The sequence below is a fragment of the Coturnix japonica genome, chromosome Z (assembly GCF_054131305.1).
Source record: "Coturnix japonica strain WE chromosome Z, WE-NBRP24, whole genome shotgun sequence".
Lineage (NCBI taxonomy): Eukaryota > Metazoa > Chordata > Aves > Galliformes > Phasianidae > Coturnix > Coturnix japonica.
Window position 1 is genome coordinate 58,477,187 of NC_140702.1, and position 25,426 is coordinate 58,502,612.

At 36.6% G+C, this 25,426-nt stretch overlaps 1 protein-coding gene across 8 annotated transcripts in view; it reads left to right on the forward strand.

The window, feature by feature from the left end:
* The window catches only part of KIF2A (kinesin family member 2A), a 50,241-nt gene extending 25,983 nt beyond the window's left edge, over positions 1 to 24,258 (forward strand). For 4 of the 8 annotated variants that reach the window (XM_085528596.1, XM_085528597.1, XM_085528598.1 and 1 more), the window contains exons 8-21: positions 374 to 428; positions 3,819 to 3,981; positions 5,894 to 5,984; positions 6,124 to 6,187; positions 6,524 to 6,615; positions 6,806 to 6,948; positions 8,230 to 8,434; positions 10,696 to 10,806; positions 13,868 to 13,935; positions 15,602 to 15,715; positions 16,557 to 16,707; positions 18,238 to 18,339; positions 21,968 to 22,103; positions 22,454 to 24,258. In XM_085528596.1, coding sequence (XP_085384722.1) covers positions 374 to 428; positions 3,819 to 3,981; positions 5,894 to 5,984; positions 6,124 to 6,187; positions 6,524 to 6,615; positions 6,806 to 6,948; positions 8,230 to 8,434; positions 10,696 to 10,806; positions 13,868 to 13,935; positions 15,602 to 15,715; positions 16,557 to 16,707; positions 18,238 to 18,339; positions 21,968 to 22,103; positions 22,454 to 22,539 — 1,581 coding nt within the window. In that variant the 3' untranslated portion in view covers positions 22,540 to 24,258. The remainder of the gene's footprint in view (positions 1 to 373; positions 429 to 3,818; positions 3,982 to 5,893; positions 5,985 to 6,123; positions 6,188 to 6,523; positions 6,616 to 6,805; positions 6,949 to 8,229; positions 8,435 to 10,695; positions 10,807 to 13,867; positions 13,936 to 15,601; positions 15,716 to 16,556; positions 16,708 to 18,237; positions 18,340 to 21,967; positions 22,104 to 22,453) is intronic. The other 4 variants (XM_085528600.1, XM_085528602.1, XM_085528603.1 and 1 more) reach the window with 1 other exon arrangement.
* Positions 24,259 to 25,426: the final 1,168 nt, after the last annotated feature.

Below are 25,426 nucleotides of genomic sequence, written 5' to 3' on the forward strand. Positions count from 1 at the left end.
AAGCCTTTGATTTGTATTTAAACTGCATTATCAGAGTTTTGAGAGTTTTGTGATCTGTGATCAAAGTCAGAGATTGTAATAATTGCCATGAATGGTTTATCCAAGCTATTGTAGCTGAATTCGCTTGCTGTTTTTGCAGTGTGTACCAGGTACCCTACAGCATCACGTCACTTTCTGCAAGTGATTTGGTTGTTTTTAATGCATGGTTCACCCTTTTAGTTTCTTGCAGATACAGTTAGCTTTTGCTGTTTATGACTCACAGTCATTGAAATGTCTTTTCATTTAAAAATTGGTTAATTATTTCATAAACAAAGGTAAAATAACCTGTAACTGAACTTAGATAAAGTTCACTGAGAGATTCTCTCCTTTATAGATTGATGAACACAGGATATGCGTTTGTGTGCGAAAACGACCACTCAATAGAAAAGGTATGACCTTCCAAGATTTTGCAGAGTCCTTTCTCTGAAAAGCTTCTTCTGATTGTAGTGTCCTTTGTAGTTAAGAGATGTAAAATAATGAAAATGAAACTGTTACACTCAAAAAAATGTTTGAGGGACCCAGACAATTCATAGATTTATCATAACCTAGAGAAACAGAGGGACAAAAGTAATTTAACTGCCACCATTGTATGGGCTGAGAGTGCAGTCACAGAAATTGATTTTTTTAAATTATTATTTTTTATTTATTTATTTTTGCATGGTCTTCTGTGGTGTCTTTAGTTGGTCTGGAAATTAATTCTGCTTTAGTTTCTTGAGCATCCTTTCATCGTATTGGGATCATCTTTCTTTTAAGTTTCTGCAGCGTTTGAGGCACAGACTCAGATGTGAACAATCCAAATCATTTATTACAAGTTCTCACATCCCTTACATACCTTCACAAGTTGTTATTTTCTAACTTTCCCATCCGCCCTTACAACTTTCCCAAACACCTTTACATGTCAACAAAGCATTCTACAAAACACTTTTCAACTGTCCATGCAGGCACGTATCCAATCAGAGCTGTGAGACTCTTCTTCTCCTTGCAGAGGTGTCCTTGGTTCTCATGCTGTTTATCTTGCTCCACAGCTGCTTCTCTGAACAGCTTTTCTTGTATTCCCACAGGTTACCCCTTAAGTTATCTCTTCATCAATGAGCTACTCAGTGAAAGGTTTATTTGCCCATTTTTATATGTGTATTCTTTTTCCGTTTTAATAAAACATTGAGGGAATTATTCAGGTGGTGCCTAGTATTGATGTTCCATGATATGTTGTCCGCCCAAGGGTATCCAAGACGTTCTAGTAGAACAAATGGATTGCAGATAAACTGGAGATTCACATCTCCTGTAAGTACAGCTCAGGTCTGAGCAAATGTTCTGAGGTATATGAAATGCTATTGAACAACTGGTTTTAAGTACTGTAATTAATCTATAGTGATGTATTTATAGTTACATATGTGGAGTATTACAACTTATTTCTTACTTCTGGCTCATTAGGCTGTAGTCAAAATTCGCAAAACTGTTTAGAATTTCAGTTAAATCCCAGTGTTCCCATCAAGTTCTTCACTGTCAGTAGGAAATTAAGAATCACAGATGTTTCTGGATTGGAACTCATCTAAATTCAGCAGTAATTTAAGCAGATTTTCATCTTGAGAGATGTTTCATTCTTTCTCTCTTCCTTTAGCTAAAGGATTTAAAGAGCACCACTCTCAGTTTGAAACAGTGTGGCATATATTTAGTGTTTTTGTACTGTCAGAACTATACTTTGAGGATTATCTGGAGCCATCGCTTCCAGAGGCACAGAGGAGAACTATATAGCAAAGTGAAAACGTATGCTGATTTTATTGATCTGAAAGGAGTTATTCATTCTAAAAACTGTTTAGTTGAAACTATTTTTCATAAAGTATATAATAAAGATATTCAATGCACACCATCGCCTTTCATCTGCACAGAGGTTGAGCAAAATGAATTTATAGTAAATTTCAGCAGGTCATTATGAGGAGCAATTTAGGATTCGGAAGTTGGATTGGAAATGGTATAAGTTGCATACCTTAGGTATAAGTGATTATATGCTATTAAAACATTGCTGAGGAGATTTTAGGAAGGTGGGCAGCAAAGCAAAAGGGGAGTTGGCATTAAAGTTATGTTTTTAAGAATAAGCTTTTTTAAAAAAAAAAAAGAAAAAAGAAAAAAAAAGCCATTAATGAGATAATTATGCAAAGGAGGAGCCAGAGAGGTAATCCAGTGCTCCCAAGGTACAATCTGCTGAAAACATATATTCTGTTTCTGAGAGTTCTTAAGAAGCAGTATTTCTTATGCCATGTTTTTAAATAGAAGGATAAGAAAAAATTTAAAGATATTAGAGTACAATCCACTGAATAGAGGAAAAAAAAGTTTGTATCCTTGTTTCATTAAGTACATGTCAAAGATACTACTTTTCCCTTGCAATGTTCTGTATTTTGAAATTCTGTAAGGTGTTCAAATTGGGTCTGCCAGTCACTCTCTTAGCCTCACACAGGCAGAACTATCACTGTAGTCTTCAGGTATTCACAGTGCAAATCATCTTGTGAATTGACTTTGCAGGAAGCAAGTCTTCAGATTGATAATTTATTTTAGTGAGGTATATTTGCAATTGATAAATGTATTGTGGGTTTCATAGACAGTATTCCAAATTTTCATCACCAAGGAATGCAGGTTGTTAGAGCTGGGAGGAGCTAAATGTCTAATTGCAAACAGTTCTTGAGGAAGTAACAGCTTTTGACTGCTTGAGTGGAAAAACTGTTTCTGTAAATAATTGACCTTTTTATATTTGTTTTTACTGGTGTTCTTTATTTCTTGTCTGTGATTTCTGCAGAATAATTGTGTTTTATGTTATTGCAGTGCAGTTGAAATTTTGATTTTATTATTACTCAAATACTTTCTTGTATTGGTGGGAAATATCACAAGGTGGCAACCATTCTACTGTTGGTTAACTGATGTACAATGTGGTAACTGATTAAAAGATTTCAATCTGACTGTGCAAAGCTACATCTGATGTTTGAACTACGTTCCTGAAGAAATTTTATGTAGAATTGCAAGTAGGACACATTAGTGATCCTGACTGTGTACAAAGGATCTTGATTTTTGTGCATATCACGGACCACTAGGTTCTCTATATTTTGCTGACTCTTACTTCCTACAACAATTAGACGTAAATTGTAGTGCTGCTTAGTAATTACAACCTGGGAACTCTCTATTGAAGTTGCACTTAAAGGGCTTTTGTTCATTCCCAGTGATAGAAAGCATCATTAGCATTTTTGGTTTCTGGTTACAAGATAATTTACTGTAACATGCTTTTTATTATGTTTAATATGTTTACTTACTGTTAACATTTGGATTTAGGGAAAATGAAATGGCAAAATGTAAAAATAAAGGTTGTTCTTTCAAAGATGCTCATTTCTTTTCTGTATGTCAGACAGTCCAATTAGTAGCTGCGGTGTCCGGCTTCTCCAGAGAGGTTACTTATAAAAACTCATAGCGTATGGCAGTAAACCGCAGAAGAGTAAATAAGCCTTGGTGAAAGAACACAAATCTGTAGAAAACATTATTATAGAGTACATTACAGACTATGACTGATGCTTTTTATTTTCCTTATCAACTTTGTAACAATTCTTACGAATTTCTCTCTACTGGTAGGATGATTAGATTTCCAAAATGAAACCCTACTTAGCAGTTTGCTATCTATGTAACAGTCATTTGTACTGTTGTTACTTAGCTGTGTTACCTGAGATTTACAAAACGACTGTAAACACTGTGAATAAAAAAAATGCTAGTAGTTAAAAACTTGCTTTTCACTTATTTTGTAGAAACTTTAATGAAAGACCTTGATGTAATAACAATTCCTAGCAAAGATGTTGTGATGGTACATGAGCCAAAACAAAAGGTGGATTTAACGAGGTACCTAGAAAACCAAACTTTTCGTTTTGACTATGCCTTTGACGAAACGGCTCCAAATGAAATGGTTTACAGGTATGTCTGTATGCTTCTTTTGTGAATCTTTTTTTCTCATTTATTTACTATGTCAGTAACTGTGGGCTTACTTTAGCCCTTGACCCCTATTCTCTTTATTCCAACTTCTGTTCTTCTACCTATGTACTTAGCATATAGTTCTGCTTATGCTGGAGTTTTCATCTCCAGTGTCATCTCCATTTCTGTTGACCTTGCTTCTGTTCTCAGTCCTTCTCCAAGCCCAACCGTGCAAAACTCTAGCCTACATTGTCTGCCTTTTCAGCCAGTGAATCTTTTGAACAACTTCATTGCTACCCATCTGTCAAAGCACTGTTTTCTTATTAATTGGTATGTGTGCCGCACCTGAGACATGGGTCATTGCTACAGGAACTTGGAACAAAAGTGCAGCACCAGCCCCACATACCTAGCTGTAGAATGTATGAGAATTAACTTACAGAAACAAATCAGATGAGGGTGAAGAAAAAATAAGGAACACTGCTAGATTTTTTTATACTGCTGAGAATTCCGAGTTGGTTTGTCTGTTGGAAGAAATTCTTTGGGATTTAATTCCTCTTGCTGAAAATGTCATAGCTTTCTGATTTAAAAACAACAACAAAGACAAACGTGTATACAGCCCCAAGGTATTTGGATCTCCTTTTTTCATATGGTCTTCTGTTTTAGTTCCCCAGTTGGCACAGAACAATGCACAGAATGCTTTGAAAAACCTTATCAGAAGTTGCTATTTGCATTGTACTATTCAGTTAATGGATTAGATATAGTAGTAAGCAAGATTTGTTGGCATGGTAGGTACTAATTTTGGTATGCAGTTTAAATATTGTGAAGCTTTTCGTGAGGAATATTAATATTAAAAAGGCGTTTGTGAAGATAACTTTCTGAATGTTTGGAGAGTGCTTCACATTACCTTAAGGAGAAGTTTTAGTGCTTATTTTTAATCCAAGAGGTAGGAAGTAAAAGTTAGAATGTTATCCTGGTGCAGGAGAGAAAATGCATAGCAGAAGATGTGTTGAAAGGTGTTGAAGATCAAAATTTGTCTTATTTTTGATAGGAGGAGAAGGTACCAAAAGGCAAGCCTCTTTGGGATATTAGTTTTAAATCTTAGTGTAGCATTAGCACAGTGTGGAGACTCCTTTGATTTCCATACTTATTGTTATTCGTCATGTATCTTTGTGAGTTTTCAGTTGTGAAAGACATTTTTGGCATATAACATCACTGTATTTTTGTATGCAGTTTCTTCTGGGTAATTTTCATTAGTTATGTAATAATATTACTTTGAGAAAATATTGGAAGGTGTTTGTATTAGTAGTGTAATCGTATGTCTCTGGCCTAGATTCTAGGACAAGCTTTTTTCTTCTGCTTTAGATGTCATGGTGCTGATTATTACTTGAAGAATAGCTTGCTTCTACGTCTCTATCATAATTTAAGAGCAAGATATCATAGTGCCTTCCCACAGTGCGAAGAAGTAATGTGGTTGCTCCAGTTTTCTTTGGTGTGCTAAAATTACTTTATTTCTACACTGAAAAACATTTTTCAGTTTGTCAGGGAGAAATCTTCTACTCTTTTTTTTTTAGTATTTTTGTGTAAGTTGTATTTGAAGTGTTTTTGACGTCTAAAGCCACAAAACTGAATTTTTGCCTGAGGGTTTAAAGAACGATAACAGTGTTGTAGAATAAATAGGAGATGCTCTTTAGCTTTTATATTAAGGGTATTTTAATGTGTTAGAAGTCTGTTAGTCTCTTTAGTTGAGGAATTAATTTGGAAATATTATTTGGCCTCTCGAGGTACAGAACCAGTTTTGTAGCTTCTTGGCTTAATGTTTATGTTGTCCCTGTGGTAGTGGAATCTTAAAGTATTTCTGTTTCTTATGTACTCATTATTTTGTTTCTTTGTTTGTGTTTTGTTTTTGGCAATCTAGGTTTACAGCTCGACCATTAGTTGAGACCATATTTGAAAGGGGAATGGCCACTTGTTTTGCATATGGGCAAACAGGCAGTGGAAAAACCCATGTAAGTATTTCTTCTACGTATCAGCATGTACAGTGCATTGCACTAAATTCTGTAAATAACAGAGATATAAGTTACAGTTCTGTGACTGTAATCATGTTTATTTTGGTGTTTGTTTTTTCTTATTTTTTATTTAATATAGACTATGGGTGGTGACTTTTCAGGAAAGAACCAAGATTGTTCAAAAGGAATATATGCACTTGCAGGTGAGACTTTATGGTCTGTTGGCTTTTTACAAGCAAGTTGAAATCATTGTGTTGTCTTATATTTTCTACAGTCTTTTGTACAAACATTAGGATCTGTGTATTTGGTAAATAGAGTGTTTAAAAAATAAAATAAAGATTATGATTGAGTTTACTACCTGGGGCCTTCAGCGTTTTCCATTGCAATCTGGCAGTATAAACTGGAATGACTTAAACTTGGTTAACTTATCCTATGTGCTTTATTCTCAAATTATGAGAAATGCTGGCTATAATGTATTAATGAGTATCATATGAAAATGCGTAACTAAATTTTGGTTTATTTTGGAAATATATTTGCAGCTCGAGATGTCTTTTTAATGCTAAAGAAACCAAACTATAAGAAGTTAGAACTTCAAGTATATGCAACATTTTTTGAGATCTACAGCGGTAAGGTAAGGAAGTATCTTTTCAGAGCAAGATCGTGAGATTGTTATGTAATTATTGGGATTTTACCTTCTGAATGCTTGATTTCAAATAATTGTTTACACTTCTCTTCCAAACATTTTGCTATAGGGTTTGAAACCATTCTCTTTTAAATTAATTCCTCTCCCACTGTTCTATTTTTCTCCCCCTTTCCACAAGGTTTTTGACTTGCTGAACAGGAAGACAAAACTAAGGGTCTTAGAAGATGGTAAACAGCAAGTCCAAGTGGTGGGATTACAGGAACGAGAAGTCAAATGTGTTGAAGATGTTCTCAAGCTTATTGAAATAGGAAACAGCTGCAGGTATCTCCCATAGCTTCCACCAATTTTTCATTGTAAATTAATGAATTAGAACACCTTGTGTTATTTTCTGTCTTTGCCAAGTGATGGCTTTTTGATAAGCAGTGGGTTTTCTGAAAATATTGGCTTCAAGGAGTAAGTCTACCTGCCTTTTATGTAAAGATAGAGTTTCCCTGCTTCTTAGGGACACAGAAGAGCAGACTTTTCTACAGTATGTGAACTGTTTGCATTTATGTAACTAACTGACTGACTTAAATTCACATTGTTTGACATCTGGAATGCTGCCAGATTCTTCAGTTTTAAAAAGCCTTTATGTGTAGTGACAGAGGTTAAGCATAAAATTTTATTCTTTGTTAAAATGTAACTTCATATTTTTTAAAATCAGTCTTTCGCATGGACTGCTGCTTGATCAGATAAGGAATGCCATCGGCAGTTTTACATGTAATCTCTCTTGTTGGCTGGAATAAATAATGCATTTATGCTTACTTTTAACGTGATGGTAACATACTAAAAATCTTCACTTTTTCTTTAAAGCTGGAAAGAGAGCTGTAACTACCATGTACTCCACATTATTAGGATTATCTCTAGTGTCTGTCAGCATGTTAGATATGTTACCAGTGTAGGTAAGAAGAAACAGGACTCTGCATTGAAAGCATGTAGGTTATTCTGAAAGTAACACCTCTTACGTATTTCCATGGAAACTACATCAGATAAAGAGAGCCCAATAAGTGCTATTTGATAGAGCAAATTCTCAGCTACAAAAACAGTTTCCCAGCATAATCACCACCACTAGTTTTGCGTTTTTTGCCAGTGGTGAACAAGAGCCTACAGGATGTGCTCAAAAATCTTCATGGCCATCTGGAACGTGGCTTGTCTTTCATGCTGCTGTTGCCACTGGTGAAACATGCCTCTAACCATCTGATTGTGCTCGCATCCACTGTCTGATCTCCAGCAATGTTCAGCAAGAGTCAGTGCATGTCAACCTTTTTTTCCCACATAGAGGATTTTGATGATGCATCTTTGCTTCATCTGCACTTCGTATTGGATGGCATTTTGTCAGACTGCTGCTGTCTGTCACATGGCAACAAAATCTAATGGAATAATGGTGGAAGGTTCAGCCTCTACTGCCATACATCAGACATCCACCCTGATGTTATGGGCCAACAGAATAAAGCAGGAGGCATTACTTTCAGAACAACCCTCATACATGTATTACGTATATGTTTAACATGTGTGGTCCTTCACATCCTTGTATGTTCCTCTCTTATCTCTTTTTATTCAAAGGACATCTGGTCAGACATCTGCAAATGCACACTCATCTCGAAGCCATGCCGTGTTTCAGATTATTCTCCGAAGGAAAGGGAAATTGCATGGTAAATTTTCCTTGATAGATTTGGCTGGAAACGAAAGAGGCGCTGATACTTCCAGTGCAGACAGACAGACGCGTCTGGAAGGAGCTGAAATTAACAAGAGCCTTTTAGCACTCAAGGTAACTGAAATGTTTCCATTGCATTTGAATAGATGGAACCTTTCTACTTAAAATAGCAATGTCCATTAAAACAAGTGTTTTTTCAGGCTTTGCTTGTATACATTGTCTACTGTTGTGACAGGTAAAATAATGCATTGATTGTTTTTCCTCTGAATGCCTGGAGGAACACCTGGTCATTACCAAGTAGAAACATTGCAGAAAATTGTACAATCACTATTCATGTAGTTTAAAACAGAAACAAGCAAACAAAACTACTTTGAATTTTGAAGACTTTTCCAATGTATGTCTAAAACGGAAGATGTGAGGAGAGTTAGCTTGCTTTGCCACTTAAGTTCTGAAATACTAACTGGAAATATTTCTGCTTGTCTCGGTATGTTGTGTGTCTGTGTGTATATGTATATTTTTAAAATAAAAGCATAAAATGTTGCTTGTTCACTGCTGTTAATAATTCACTGAGGAGGAAACACCACAACAGCAGTTTATCCCGAAAGAACTAACAAATGGATTGAGTTAATTCTTTATCAGTGAGACCTGGTTTTGACTACTCTCCATAGAAAATTATGTGATGCAATTACAGACTTTCACACATTAATCCAGAACTCATCAATAAATGTTGCTTTAATGTTCAAATATGTTTTTTCCTAGTGCTTTGCAGTGTTCTGAAGGGATTCAATCTAAATATTCTTTTTTTCCTGCTTCTAAACAAATTTTACAAAAGACAGAAGTATAGTATGTCATTACAGAACTGTGTGGCATGTTGAAAAAGTGGAAGCAGCAACTCCTAAACTGTGGCCTTTTTTGATGTAGTATCAAAATAAATAATGCAGGCAGCACTGTGTTGATTTTATCACTCTTTTTTTTCTTTCTTTTTTCTTTTTTTCCCACACGTGATCGAATAAAGTTGTTTTGTTTTCTTTTTACTTAAGAAATTCATAAAATAAGCACACAACTCTAGTGAGCATAACCATACAACATAGTTAATTTTCATACAATTTGTCTGTTTAATTATTGTGAAAAACTATGCTGGTGCTGTACCGGTGATTGAAATCTAGTGTATGCACAGAAGGGAAAATAAAAAATAAGTGATGGTCTTGCAGAAGTCTTAACAGCGGTACAATAAGATATAACTGTTTCACGTTGATATAATTTTCCATTTTTCAGCTGTCTCAAAAAACGTTGCACAGTTTGTGCCACTCATTTTCAACACCCTTGAAGTTATTTTCAAGTTCGTATTAAGCTGTTATGTTCTGAAGAGTAAACTTTGGTGCTGATCCAAGATTTGCTATTCACACGTGTGATGATCCAGTCTTAGCATGTTCAGATGTTGATACAATAGGTTATTTCTGTAATGTCTCTACATGGAAGTAGTGTTGCCATTTATTTGGTTTTCTGAGCTATGATGAAAAGAAAAAATGTATTTATATAAATATTAATTACTTACTTAAGTTTAAAAGGTGGGGGAGTCCTATAGTTCTTATGTAATTAAGGAGACAATGCAGTTTTGTTTTGTTTTGTTTTTCTCCCAATAATAAGCTTAATGAAAACCCCTGTAATAAATTATAGTAGCTTAATTCGCTTGTAAGTTGCTGTACCAGTAATTCAGCATATACATTTGTTACTATCTGATCTGTTTTTTCCTTATATAAATATAGTAGTAACATTCAAAGCAATTCAACAACTTGAAATATTTTAAAGCAGAAAATGATATATGTTTTGACGTACCTTCCAAGTTTGACTAGCTTAGTATGAAGTTACTATGCATGTGGCCTTTGGAAGATTTCATATTGTGTCGTGCTGTTTTCATCTGACCTGTAAAGAAAGTCAACAGCAGAGTCAGAATCATGGCTATCGCTTTTAATTGAGAAAAGTTAAGGCATCACCATCCAGACTTCTGCTGGTGGAGGCTCTAGGTCATTCAGGCTTTTATAGCCGGTAGTCAGATATGGTTGTTAGCCTTGAGGCTTAACAGCAAGACTGAAATTGTTGTTGTTGGATAGAGTATATGTAGAAGTTTTGGATGATATTCATGAAATTCTTTAGGTTCCTAGGTTTGTTTTAGGTTTCTCCCTCTCTACTGAACTTGCAGGGGGGTAAAAATTCTAACAATCCTTGAATCAAAACTTAAATGGTAAACTTTAATGATATCTTAGAGAATGGCAAATTACTATGACATGTATTATCTGATATTTTTTGAATTGCATTTTTATTATGTGTTTTTCTTAGCACCGGTTAAATATGTTGAAACCTCTTTGTTTTTTCAGGAGTGCATTAGAGCCTTAGGCCGAAATAAACCTCATACGCCATTCAGAGCAAGTAAACTTACTCAGGTGCTAAGAGATTCATTCATTGGAGAAAACTCACGTACCTGTATGGTAAGTTTGGTTAACTGTATGTATTAACAATTGCATAGGGTATTGTAGTACATAGCATGTACTACATGCTAGTAGTACAGGATATTGTGTATAGAACTGGTTGTTTGCTGCTGGTAATCTTTTGCATTTAAGCTTATAAGCCTAAGAAATCAAGAAAATGAACTATTATATATAGAGGGACTCTTTCAGCAGAGGTAACTTGTTCCCCCCTCTTATTGCCTGTTCTACTTTTCTAGCGAGGGACCCAGATTGGTGGTGGTGTTTTTATGTAATAGTGTCTTAATTGTTTAAGAGTATTGTTTGTAGAATCAGACTGTTGAAAAAGTGATGTAAGCTGGAAGTAATCTGATGAGTTACAGTCTTTAAATGATGAAAGTAAATTTAGAGTTGGTATCACAGGCATGAAAGTATGCTTTAGGCTGTAGGAGGTGGGGATGAGCTATATGGGATGAGTAGTTATGTACTGTGTGTATATTTGCCTTGGACTTAAAAACAGAATTCTGTCAGGGAGTGCCAAGGAGAGATGAAGGCATCCATGGTCTTATTTGTGCCTCCGTAACATTCCACCCCGATGGAAATGCAAGTTCTCTGCAACAAATAGTGGCTATTAGGCTTGTTTGTGATGGCCACTTTTCAGATTCTTTGGAATCACTCTGTAGGCCACAGACGTCTGCACACCGTTGCATGAAAACCATACTGTTAATGAAGACTTGTCTTCTCTTTAGTTTTTTTGGTATGGCCTGAAAATGGTGATAAAATAGCATTTTTTATTTATCTTTTACTCTCCTTCAGTTTTCTAATGAAAATATGGGTTTATTTTCTTTGCTATGAGACGTGACTTCACAAATCCTATTCAGAATCAGAAAGCAAAAGCAAAACAATGCACTGCTAGCTAATGTATCTACAGTACCAAAGAAGATTTGGAAAGTTAGGAGTGTTGGGAACAATTTTCTGTACAAAGAAGGATTAACAGTTGCGGGTATTTCCTGAAGTGCTCACCAACACCCTTAACAGTCCTAGAAGTGCTTACAAGGTGTTTTCTTTTTGCTGTAGCCTCTTTATTTACTCTGCTTTTGTTAAAGGTGCCACAACTCTTTTTTTTTTTTTTTTTTTTTTCCCCTGTTTAAATACACAACAATCAATAACCATAAAGAATAATCCAGGATCTAAGTGCTTTACATACCTGATATACTTGATACAGATCATATTCCTTTATTTTATGTTCAATACATTCTGCATGAAAGTAAAGACTCCCCCATGAAAGTGTGTGGAAATGTGAGTGAATTATTTTTATCATTCATACAACTACAATTGTATCTGAAACTATCAGAAACATGAAGTCACCATAAGTATTCTGTCTTGAATATTATTAATTACTGCAGTTACACCTTGGATATTGTATTATTGTCACAAGGTAACTAAACAGAATAGTCCTTTTAGCCAGTTCTGCATCCTGGATGTGCTGTGGTCATTGCTGAAGATTCAGGCCCCACAGTCCTCCAGGTTGGGAGCAGGAACTTGGGTACTTCAGCATCCCACAAGGGATGTTGATTCCTCTTTGATGGCTTATAAGCATTGTAGACTGAAGGTGGGAAGAACTGTTTTTCCTCATCTTAAAGATATTTCTGTCTATATATAGATTCCATCCTTCTTGGCTGAATTTATGAATGAGGAAATAAGTGGTGGAGGGGTCAGAACCATCCTGTCCTTCCTAGATTAGGTTTGTTGGGGCATAAGAACATGTGATTTAGTGAACGTTTCTGTTCAGCAGACTGAGTCTTAAGCCCTGAAAGTTGTATCAGCACTTGCAGTCTCACTTGCCTATAGCAGCTGTTCATTGTGTGCTTGAAGAGTTTGAGCAGTTTCTTGGCATTGCAGTAGTTGCCATGTGTGGAGTACCTTGAACATTAAACTGATGGAAGTGATGCTTGCACCTTTCTCATAAAATGGTCTTGGAAGGGTTTTAGGAGTTTAGAGTTTTTTGTTAATTAGTACCTATGATGCTTTACTGTGTTTATCAGCATTAGAGACTTAGACTTAGTGTATGTATTAGCTCTTCAGACTTTCTAACTTCTTTCCACTGCACAACTTTCCTTTCTCCCCAGTAGGAGAAATTTCTCTCAGGAATTATTTGCACAGTAATGTCAACAGCAGGATAAAACAGAAAACCAGGATTATCTATTCTTCACCAGTTTTGGTCTCACAACTTGCTTCTGCCAGCAAAAAAATTAGCGTGTAGGATCATAGAGGTGTTTGTTGTGGTTAGTGCCTTTATGGCTGTCCTGAAAGGAGCAGAAATGAAAAAATCAGAGTGCTGAGAAAAGCTAGTACAAATAGTAATGCCACTGTTGTCTGATTGTTGTATTTGCTGAGTGCTGAAAAGAAGGTGAGAGATTCTAGGTATTTTATTTAACCAGAAAAGGAAAATCATAGGGGTTCTAGATATATGTGGTAGGTTAGATATGAAGTATTATCTACAGATCATTTTCAGTTCAGAAAAAGAAAATGCCTAAGGAAGATACTTAAAGATACTAAACTTGTGTTTAAGTACTGTTGTGGACAATAGCAAAAACATCTCCCAAATCAGTATGCAGTGTGTTTGAATGGAGAACAGTCTTTGAAAACAGACACTTTAAGGGAAAAAAAAGAAGAAAAGAAAGAACCCGGCAACAAACAAAGCAACAAAAACAAAAATGGTAATGGTATGGAGGATACTATAGACTTATTTTTTACTGAACGGTATATTTCTTTTTTTGAGAAGTTTTACATTTTCAGTTAAGGTTTTGCATTTACAAGTTATGTAGAGGCTGCCAGATGAGGAACGTTGAAGTTTACATGGATTCTCGATGTGCCAGGTTATACAAAAACTGACCTGATGGCTTAACTTTATGTATCTGTTCTTGTGATGTCATTGTATTAAGGCAACATTACACAATAGATGTTTGTTCTTGTAGAGGAACTTGCATGAAACTGGGGATTTAAGGGGAAAAGTTTATTTACCTTCATCTACAGTTTCATCCGTACAGAAGGAACCTATTAACATTTTACACGTTTTCTGCAGATTGCTACGATTTCTCCAGGGATGGCATCATGTGAAAACACTCTGAATACTTTGAGATACGCAAATAGGTATGGAAGATGTTAATTCTTGCAGATATATGTATATACATATGGCTTTTCAATACTGAAGTTTGGAATACTGTCATTCCATGATGTAGAATTGTTTTAGCTCCTTGAATATTTTGGAGTGTTTACATTTTATAATAAGATTAAAAACAAAATAATTTAGTCACTTTTTTTTTAGCCATAACAGAAGAATGAGTAGAAACTGCATTTAAGCAGTTTTCCAGAGATAAGTATAGCATGGAATGCAAGGAGTGTAGAGGATGCTGCAGTTGTTGCCCCTTTTATGAAGACATCTCCTCTTGCTTTAGGGGGTTGCTGTGTACTTGTTATTCATAATGATTCTCGGGAGTGCTGGCAAGGATATGTTTCTATGCTGTGTTTTTTCATCCCCTTGAAATTTTGAGGTGTTACCAGCCTATTTGATGTATCTGACAGCTAGATTATTCGTTTAGAAATTCCACTTTTGCTCATCATTATTTTGTACTTCTGAACTGTAGGCAAATATCTGAGATACATAGAGAAGGAGCTGGTTAATCCAACAGTGATTATACCATCATTGTAGAGTAATTATCACCTCCAGAGACTCTCAGCACCTCTGGATTTGCTGCTGCTACAGCTCTATGAAAACATTAGTTTCTCTTCAGTAATTTTAGAAGGAGCCTTTCCCAGCTGCTGTTCTCTTTATTTACTTCTATCTTGTGTGTGCTGCATTTGGTTCTACTATGGTTTTCCAGCAAGACCCAGAGATTGCAAAGAACAAAGGAGGCGAGCTACAAATGGGCTATTAGAAATCCTATTCATTTTTCCAGAATAGGCTGCCACCTAGTGGCCAGGAATTAGCTTTTCTTGCCTGAATGGGAAGATAAGAACAGAACAATGACTGCATCTTCTTGTGCAACCCTGGCTGGCCACCAGTGAGCAAAAAGAGTGCTGGAGAAGCTTACCACTGACTCCTCTTTTAATCTGAATTAGTCCCTAGAGCAAGGGAATTAGTAGAGAATCTGTCTGTTTGATTTCATTCCTTGTGAAGTCTCTTGCAGTAATGTAAAGGGGAGAATTTCATGTTCATCAAGACTCATTGGATTTTCCTGACCCATATAACATATGCATTGTTGAACTGATACCAGAGGAGAAAAAAAAAGTCACTATGAAAACACTTAGACACCAATTTCTTCTATATGCAGTAATTGCAGTGAAACTTTTTCTTCCTCTTGGTGTCACATTTATATGTTGATAGAGGGTAAATGTTTACCACTGTAAATTTGCCTCATGTTTTCTGTTCTTTTTAAGCTTTTTTTTATTCTAGCAATATATCATTTTCATAATGCAAGTAATTTGTAAGTGCTGAATGCCACTGAGTGTGCAGTGTAAAACAGTGAGCAGGACGGAAAGTGTTGTAGCAGGTTTGATACTTTACTTTAAATGGAGCAATTTGATAGAATCTTGAGTGTAGAGCAGATTTTATTAACAGCACAGACTGAAATCCAGCATTACTCTTTTGAAAACACTGCATTTGTAGGCTCCTACAGATTAGCAGAAGTGTTTTAATTTAAATCTTGCTTTTTGTGTAGTTAAGCTATTAAAAAAGAATATTTAAACAAAGTTGTTATTTTAACTGTGTTTACAAGAACATTTTCTCTTAATTTGCTGCTGTATTTTGCTGCTGCAGAGTAAAGGAATTTGGAATTAGTCCTTCGGACATTCCCTTCTCACAGGGTAGTGGCAGTCGCTCTGATCTCTCTCCTTCCTATGAGTATGACGACTTTTCTCCTTCAATCTCCAGGTCTACTTCATTCTATACATGGAATCTTTATTTTTAAGTTTTCGTTTTGGCTATGTAATTTTACAGACCAACTTTTCATTAGTCCCCTTGCCTTGAGTTGCATATACTTTTCATTTTTATTTTGTTTGGCAGGTGATGGTTCTGCATGATCTGCAATCATCTTCCCAGTATTCTGTTCATTCTCCTTAGACATCCACCCTTTTTACCCAGGCTTGCTATTTTCCTTCATACGTTTAAAAAATAATAATAAAATGGTGATGTCACCTTTGCATATTTAGTGGACCAAAGCTAGAAATGTCTTTTTATAGAATAATTAATATATTTTCGAAGTGATTCTAATCAGAGCATATATTCATTCTCTGGGATATTTGGTTTCAAATTGTTTTCTTCAGAATTTTGGTGGATTTACTTATAATAGCTTGTGGGTGCTGAAAGATTAATTTCTTTAAAGCACATTTATATGTACAGGAAAAGAAATATGTCAGGCTTTGAGTGTTGAATGAACTTTTCTATATGTTATTTATTGTTAAGGACTTGGTGTTGACAGTTTGAAGATTTGTGCCCTCTTAGCATTTTGATGAAGAGTAATATTTCACTGAAAAAATGACTTTTGATAAAAGAGGAACTTCAATCTAGATGTGCCTGAAATTGAATGATCTTTTTTTTTTTTTTTTTTTTTGGTGGTAATACATTTATGGCACATTAAATTTGTGAAGGTGACATCATCATCCATATTAAATGAATTAATTACACATAAACCTATAGAGCTTTATTTTTAGTGGTTATGTCTACTTTGCATATTAAGTTAGTAATTTGAAAATGAAATATTTTCTGATTGTAGGGTGAAAGAGCTAACCATTGATCCAAATGCTGCAGGGGATATCCGTCCCATTATACACCATGCTCCAAGTCAGATTGATGACTTGGACACCCAGTGGGGTGTGGGGAGCTCTCCTCAGAGAGATGATCTTAAACTGCTCTGTGAACAAAATGTAAGTGGTTTATAGCATGACGTGTAAAGAGAAGATATAAATACAATCTAAATACAAATCCAGGGTAAATATGTATTTGTAGCCTGTTAGCAATTGAGTAACTATAGCATACATCTTCATCTTCTCGCTTTATAGTTCATTCCCATACAGAATTTAAAAATAAAAGTTTTCTGGAAGTGAAGGGAAAATGCTTTACTTTTCTTTACCTTCCTTAATTGTTAGAACTTTGAATGTCTTAGCAGTGCCTGCTCTAGGTTCTGACAGTTATTTAGTGTGCATTTTTTCCAGTATGGCTTCATCTCATATTTGGCAGTTAAATGTATCCTGGGAAACGTATTTAAAACACTTGTGGTTTTAAGCATTATTTTTCAGGCACGCAGCACCCATTTTAAGTTAGTATACATTTCTTTGCATGTAGGAATCATCATTCCTATCCTAAAGAACTTGATTTTCATGATGAGAAACCCCAGTGCCCAGTTAGTGGGAAAGCTGTACCACTGTCCCAAAACGTTTTCCTGGGCTGAGTGAGCAGGGAGCTGTCTTCTGAAGGATGTTTTTCCCTCACTAATGATTTTCAGCTCTTGTCTGGGTTCTTTAAATGTTCAATAGAGATTAAAACTCAATCTGTAAAAATACTGCTGAATGATAGAAAAATCAGTGTTTCTCAGACACTTGGTCTGCAGTTTTTGGCATATTTCTCTCATTTTATTAACTGTCTCTAGAACATGCTCAGTGATTTCTGAACTCTACCAGTGAGCTGACAGATATTATTTCATATCATACTTTTTCATTGTTCACGTGGAATTCAGTTAAGCTTTGTAACGTATTTATATAAATACTTCAAAGTTGTGGTATAGGAAACCATACTGTCATGATAAAAAATTAATTGCAACCTACCTAGCACTTTGATTGTTAACTACTATTGTCTGCAGAAGTCCTGTCTGCCCTAGTTTATAAATCTGTGCTCTGCATTCTTCTAGTATTAACTGCTACATACTATATAAATTTTTCTCTTTATGTTTCTTTCTTTATTTCTCCCTAAAAATGAACTTAATCCCAGTTACCTGAAATGTATTGAATTTGTTCTCTCTTTTTTTTTCTTTCTTCATTTCTTTCTTTCTTTTTTTTTTTTTTTTTGATTATTCTTTGTCTATTGTTGTATCCACAGCAAAGGCCTTGATAGAAAATGTGGTTTTCATTAGGTATTGAAACCTAATGAATTGAAACTATATATTACCATTTCCCCACTATTTTAACTTGTTTTTCTAATGAGTTTTCCAGTATTCACAAAGATAAGAGACTGGAAATGTTTAATGAATATGAATTGAATTTAAATCAGGTGACATTTTGTTTTTTATTACTCTCTCTCCTCATTTTTAGAGAATTTCTAGTCAAAAGTATAAAATTCTATCTTTGACAAGCTCTGCTTTTTGCATATTTCTTTTCATTTTGCTTGATGTTTTGGAACACATTCCGTGTATTTTCTGTAGCCACATTTCTTTCCAGGCTAACAATTTTGATTGTTTTTAGGAAGAGGAGGTTTCTCCACAGCTGTTTACTTTTCATGAAGCTGTGTCACAAATGGTGGAAATGGAAGAGCAAGTAGTAGAAGACCACAGGACTGTTTTTCAGGTAAAGCACAGAGCTCTGTTTCATTTTATTGTAATCTAAGAATTTGGGTTTTACTAGTCAAAGAGCATATCCCATATATAATGCGAGATATAGTCTAATCTAGTCATTACTCTGCTGCCAGAGACTTGTACTTTTTTTATTACATGAAGCGCATTGTAGTGAGCAGGTAGGACAGTCTACTTAGGAATGTGTCTGAGAAGCAAAATGTTAATACATTTCTGGGATGACAGAAACATACACTTTCCTTTCATCCCAGGAAATGTATCAAAATTTGCTTCTCAGACACATTCCCAAGTAGACTATATAACACTGTTTTTCAACATAGTTGCCACCATTAACTACATATTTTTGCCAGCAATGAGCAAGAGCCTGCATGTTGTGCTTGTCTGCATTTATCATCTGCATGGCTACCTAGAACATGGCTTTGAAACATTGCTGTCACCAGTGCTCATCTCCAGCAACATTCAGCAAGCATCAGTGAATACCACTGAGTGCCATTTTTTCCATATTCAGGGGAATTCAGCAGCACATACTCATGCTGTATCCGCACTTCAATCCTGCCCATGGTAATTGGGGTTGGAATTGGATGATTCTTAAGGTCTCCTCCAGTGTAAGATATTTTATGATGCTCTGATGATGTCATTTTACCAGACTGCCCCTCATGCTGCCATGAGTTCATCCTTAACTGTCGTACCACTGACTCTGTCATTCCATCCATCTCTGACATCATGGGTCAACATGATGAAATAGTAGGTGTTTCTTTTGGAGCAGCCCTCGTAGAACACTCCCTCCAAGTATCCTTCTGTTGGTAGCTCCCTCTAAGGTACTGAGATCCAGAAGAGACCAGCACTTTTATAACTGTCTGTTTGCTTCCTGTTTACAAATACATAAACATTTTCACTTGCAAATAGTCAGGGTCTTAGGAAGGAATACTCCAGTGCAGTGATAAATCATAAATCCTTTTTTAGTCAAAAAATTAATAGTAAGTATGAGTTGCTGTTTTTCATCAAGAAATGCAAGTTCCTTCTGTTCTTAACCTAAGAATCTTAATTCAGGCTGTACATTCGGTGTGTCTACTGCAGGAGAATAGCAGGACAATAAACCTGTAGGAAACACACACCTCCTCAATGCAGGCATCAGACTTAATGGAACATTGATGTGTGTGCATTTAATACGTTAGGATGGTAAATAACATATTTCATATGTTTAGTTTTGAAATGCTGAAGTAGAACATTCTGAAGTGTGGAAGTTGTACTCCATATGCCATAGCTGTACCCTAATGCTTGAAACTTGCTTTGTCCTAATGCTTGGGGAGATGAGATGCTTTAATTTAAGACTTTACTGCCTGTGTGTGTCCATCTGTCCTTTTGTTGGAGATTACTTCTAATCACAGCAGTCTCTAAAAGGAAATGTGTTCAGGCCTTAGCTGTCATGTTTACGGCCTCGCTAGATGGTTTATGGCATGGGTGGAAGTGTACTGCACCAATATGAAATCTCTGGGTTGTACCAAGAAGAGGTCTTCTATTATCAGCTGTCTCTGGGAAACTGATGATTCTGAGATACAAAATACTCTATCCTGATTAAAAGAACAACAACACAAAAAAACAGTACTCAATAGAATGAATTGTGCTCTAGATGTGTCAGTTGTTCTTAGATTCTTGGATATATATATATCCAAGATATATATACATTTATATTAGGTGAAATTAATTCTATCCCAGCATGAGCTCCATTTTTCCTTAATACATACATGGTGTTTAGGCTATGCTTTTGATATTACTTTACTTCCTGTGCACAGAGGGAAATACTTAATTTTAGTATTTCAGTCCCAGCTTACCTAGAACTGTCAGTTGCTTTCTCTTTTTAAATCAAAGCATTTTAATGAGATATGTTTGCATGGTTCTGTAAGCCTCAAGCTCCTGGTTGCAGTCTTTGCTTCAAGACTTTTTAAGCGACTTTTTTATTGGAATGCAAAGGTGAATTACATTTTCAGTACTCATACCTGCGTGAGGAGTTACCGTATGCAACATAGAGCCTGAAATAGCTCTTTTTTACATCTTCAGTGAAATTTGGTTTTGGGTATGTATATAATTGTCTCAGCTCCTTGACTGTAGCAGTGAAAGTCCAGGAGGGACTAGGGAAATGATGTTGGCAAGCTAGTAACAGCAGGCAAAAGGAGGCTATTAACTTTTTTACCTCAGTCTTCTCTGATTAACTGCTCATCGTGCAGCCCTCAAATGTTTGGTTTGGTAGGATGGGACTGGGGAAGCAGCATCCCTCCACTGTAAGTGTAGATCAAGTTTGTGACCACCTGAGGAACCTGAATATCCACAAGTCTATGGATGCATCCCAGAGTCCTGAGTGAATTAGCTGATGTAGTCACCAAGCCACTCCTGATGGTTTTTGAAAAGTTGTGGCAATTAGGTGAAGTCCCTGGTGACCAGAAAAAAGGCAACATAACACCCATTTATAAGAAGGCTAAAAAGGATGACCCCAGGAACTATCAACCTGTCAGTCTCACATTTGTGCATGATGAAGTGGATCCTACTGGAAGTTATGCTAAGGCACATGGCAGGCAGGGAGGTGATACAGGAGAGCTAGCATGGCCTCACCAAGGGCAAGTCCTGCTTGACCAACCTAGTGACTGTTTATGATGATATCATTGCATCAGTAGACAAGGGACGAACCACTGATGTCATCTATCTGAGCTTCAACGTGGTGAACATTATGAAGCTCAACAAAGCCAAGTGCAAGATCTTGCACCTGGATTGAGGCAACCCTCACTACTGATACCAGCTGGGGGGTGGAGTGTTTGAGTGAAGCCCTGCCTGAAAAGACCTTGGGGCACTGGTAGATGGCAAGCTGTACATGGCTCCAGCAATGTGCCCTCACAGCTCAGAAAGCCAACCTTATACTCGCTGCATCAAAAGAAGTGTGGCCAGCAGGATGAGGGAGGTGATCCTGCCCCTCTGCGCTGGTGGGGCCTCACCTGGAGTACTGCGTCCACATGTGGAGTCCTCAGGTCAGGAGAGACATGGACCTGTTGGAGCGCATCCAGAGCAATACCACAAAAATGATCCAAGGGATGGAACATCTCTCCTACGAGGAGAGACTGAGAAAGCTGGGGTTGTTCAGGCTGGAGAAGAGAAGGCTCTGAGCTGGCCTGATAGCAGCCTTTCAGTATCTAAAAGGGAGCTACAGGAAAGGAGGGGACAAGACTCTTTAGAGGAGTCTGTGGTGATAGAACAAGGGAATGTGAAATGTGTGCATGGCATTGTTAATTGCAGGGGAGACCTCTAATGGTCTCTTCCATTTCTAAGGATTCTGTGATTCTAACAATGCTGTTACTATAGACAGTAGCAAATAGCCCATAATTAAAACTAAAGCCTGAATGTAGAACCATGTAACATGGCTGATGATATAGCCATTGGAGCACATACATAGTTTTTCTGAACTGAAAATATGGATTCTTTTTAAAACTTTCAGAGTGAGATAATTAAGAGGTAGGAAATACAGTCATCTTGAGTATATGTAGTAAGTAGTCTCTTTGTCTTACAGTCTGTACCCTTGCTAATTTTTTTTGTTTGTTTTGTTATCTTGGTGGATTTTTTTTATAACTGTTACCTAGGAATCTATTAGATGGCTGGAAGATGAAAAATCACTTCTTGAGATGACAGAAGAAGTAGACTATGACGTGGATTCTTATGCTACCCAACTTGAAGCAATTCTGGATCAAAAGATTGATGTTCTGACTGAACTTAGAGGTAGAATGCTTTTAATCACTTTCGCATTTATTAGCAATGTGTAGTGTGGGCTTTTATTTTGGGAGATTTTTCCTCTTGCACTGTCATGTAGTGTAGAAGAAATGATTGTTCTGCTGCTTAGGAAAAAGTTCACATCTATATTCCATTCATTCTAGTTTGAAAGACAAATCTCTGCTGCGCCTCCAGCAACTTGTTTCTGCAACTTCATTTCCTTTTCCTTTATTCCAAAATGTTAAAGGGAAGAATAAGAAAATGCAAAGGAAATGTTTAAAAAAAAAAATAAAAAAATAGTTTCAGGATCTGTGTTGGGCAAAGACATATTGGACCTCGTTCTTTCTTTTTCATTATAGACAAAGTGAAATCTTTCCGAGCAGCTCTCCAAGAGGAGGAACAGGCCAGTAAACAGATCAACCCAAAAAGACCGCGTGCCGTTTGAAAGGGGCCTTTGCTGCTAAAGGAATCCATGAACCCATACTGCTGTAGCACACATTTGTTACAAAACCCAGTGGCCCTAAGAACTCAACTACTTGAAAGTGTAAAAACATTAGAAATGTTTGTGGAAATGTCCTGTTTCTTATTCGCCTGAGTGACATTTTCGATTTTGTGTGAAATGCTCCTATGATGTCTACAAAATGCTTCTAGACCAGACAGCACAACCATGCAGGGTTTAGATCTGTGAAGCACTTTGTTTAAAATATTTCATTTATTCAAATTGTGAATTTTATGTTTTGAAATACTTGCCATGTTTTTAACAATGAAGTAAAACTGTGGCTATTAAAGAATCACAGTATTTCCATATAACTATGTTCAGTTTTGTTACAGAGATCAGCTGTGCAGTTTTAATTGTGTTTGCTTGCATGCTCACCTCACTAGTGGTTGTACGTAACTTCTCTTCTACAGATAGCTGTGCTTACCACTTCCTGTTCTGTGCCTTGATGAAGGCTACTTAACCCTGAATATCCTCCTTCTGAAGCACAGCCTTAAGCAACATTCCTAATTTTGTCAGTATAAATTACTTTCAGCGTATGTACATTTTTAATGTCTTTTGAAACTTTTTTTTGGTGAGTAGTTCATTCATTTCACAGAATGTGCCATATCATTTGAACAGGAACTGCAAGAGCTGTTAGAGTGGACAAACAGCTGGACATTCCATCCTCCTTGTAAAAATATGGATTCTAGATTTATTTGAGAATCATAAAGAATCGTTATATAACGCTTTTCTCAGTTAAAAAAGAAAAAAGAAAAAAACAAAACAATAAACTAGTTGATGTATAATAAAGGGTAATGTCTAAGTTCTGAGGAGAGTTGTATCTTAGGATAATGCAGATATGCAGCATGTGGTATGGTGTGATAATGCTGTCAGAATAAAGGTACAATCTGACCTCTGTGTATGGCTAGGATAACTGTCAAAGTTTGGGGATCTAGCTAAATAAATACTTTTTGGGGATCTAGCTAAATATACTGGCCTTTCACATACTGTTAAATTGGCTTTTGATGCATGACAGACTTACATGTACATTAACTGTAGTTTGCAGGTAGTTTGAGTAGCTCTGTTGCTTTAAAAATAGTAGCTAATACCTATTTTTCCCTTTGCAGTGCCAGCAGCTGAAAAGTGGTGTGAAATTGCATCATTTAAGGATTTGCACAATACCTCTACCTAGTGTTAGCAGGAATTCCGCGAGTAACTAAATTCTGACAAATGGCGCCATGTATATCAGCACTTCTTAGGTGGTGGCACTCAAGTTACTTTTGTGTATCCAAAAGAGATTGACCTTTCATGTAAGAACTTGTCATCAAAGGAAGAGTTGTAGACCTCTCTAGGAGTTCTCCCTGTTTCCTGGAGTTTCTATCAGCAGACTGGGAACTGCTGAAATATTACTCTTGGAATACAAGCCTGTTTGCTTATATAAGGCCTAGAGGGTAATAAAGGGAACGCAATAAAGAGAGAGTTAAATGAGCCAGGAATTCTTGTAGTGTTTAATGTTTGTATCTCCCATAGGAAGGTAGGCTATGGGAATCTCCTGTCGCATCATGGTTAAAAGAATAAAAAAAATTCCTCCTGTGTGTTAACATGAAAACTGAAAAAAAAAAAAAAAAAAAAATGTAGATTTTACATAATGTGTTTAATAAATTAAGCTATTAAATGAACTACAAATGAGAATTCTATTAAAGTTCTGTTCTGTTTTGGGGAGGGCGGCTCTTGGTTAAACATGTGGATTGATGCACTTTTGATAAGGCCAATGATTTTGAATGGATTTTAAGTTGTAGAAAGTAACTTTCTGTGCAAATCTGTAACATGTGAAGAAGAGCCTAGAGCAGCATCACAACTTGCATCTTGCAGTAGGCCTTAAAGATGTATTACACGTGCTTTGAGAATTTAGTCAAGAGCGTCATTCATCGCAGTTAAAAGAACAGTGGAAAAAAATAAGGCGGGTAGCTTTTGTTAACGGGTGGCAGTACAGGTTACTGCAGGTATGTCCAACCTGTGGCCTAGCTCCTCCCCAGTGCTACTGTGGCAGCAGCTCTGCCCTGCCAAGCAGCACCATCTCCCACAACAACCAAACAGTGGTGCGCAGTCAGCAGCGTCTGGGCTGAACCCGGGGCTTGGGGTTTAGTGCAATGTTAACTAAAGTTACAGCAAGTAATGTGCATTTTATATGTTGGCTGAATGTAATCCTATCAGCAGCAAAAAATAAGTAGCCGTGCTTTCTGTTTTGAGACAAGAATTGGAGAATAGGCTTCATGACTGTTGAAAAAATCAATGTCTTGTGATTCTATTTTTCAAGACATTACTTGCAAATTTTCAAATGGAATGCATGGAGTTACATTCAGATGTTCAACTCAGAAATCCAACTGTCTCTTTACCAGATTTCTATAAGCCTTATCTTAGCAGAGATAAATATCCCTTGCTTCACAGTCATCCCTCACTCATGTTGGCATTTTTTGGCAGTACTTAGGTCTTTGAAAAACTATTTTCACTCACCTTCTAACAGCCCCATATGGCCAGTGCCTAAAGCCAGTGGAGAATGGAGGCTAACAGTAGACTGCTGTGGGCTGAATGAGGTCACACCCCCACTGAGTGCTGCTGTGCTGGACATGTTAGAACTCCAGTATTAACTGGAGTCAAAAGTATGCCACCACTGACATTGCTAACGCCGCCTTCTCCATTCCTTTGGCCGCAGAATGTAGGCCACAGTTTGCCTTTTTGCCTTCACCTGCAGAGACATTCAGTACACCTGAAATCATTTGCCCCAGGGGTGGAAACACAACCCAGCCATTTGCCACAGGTTGATCCAAGCTGCACTGGAACAGGGTGGTGAGCA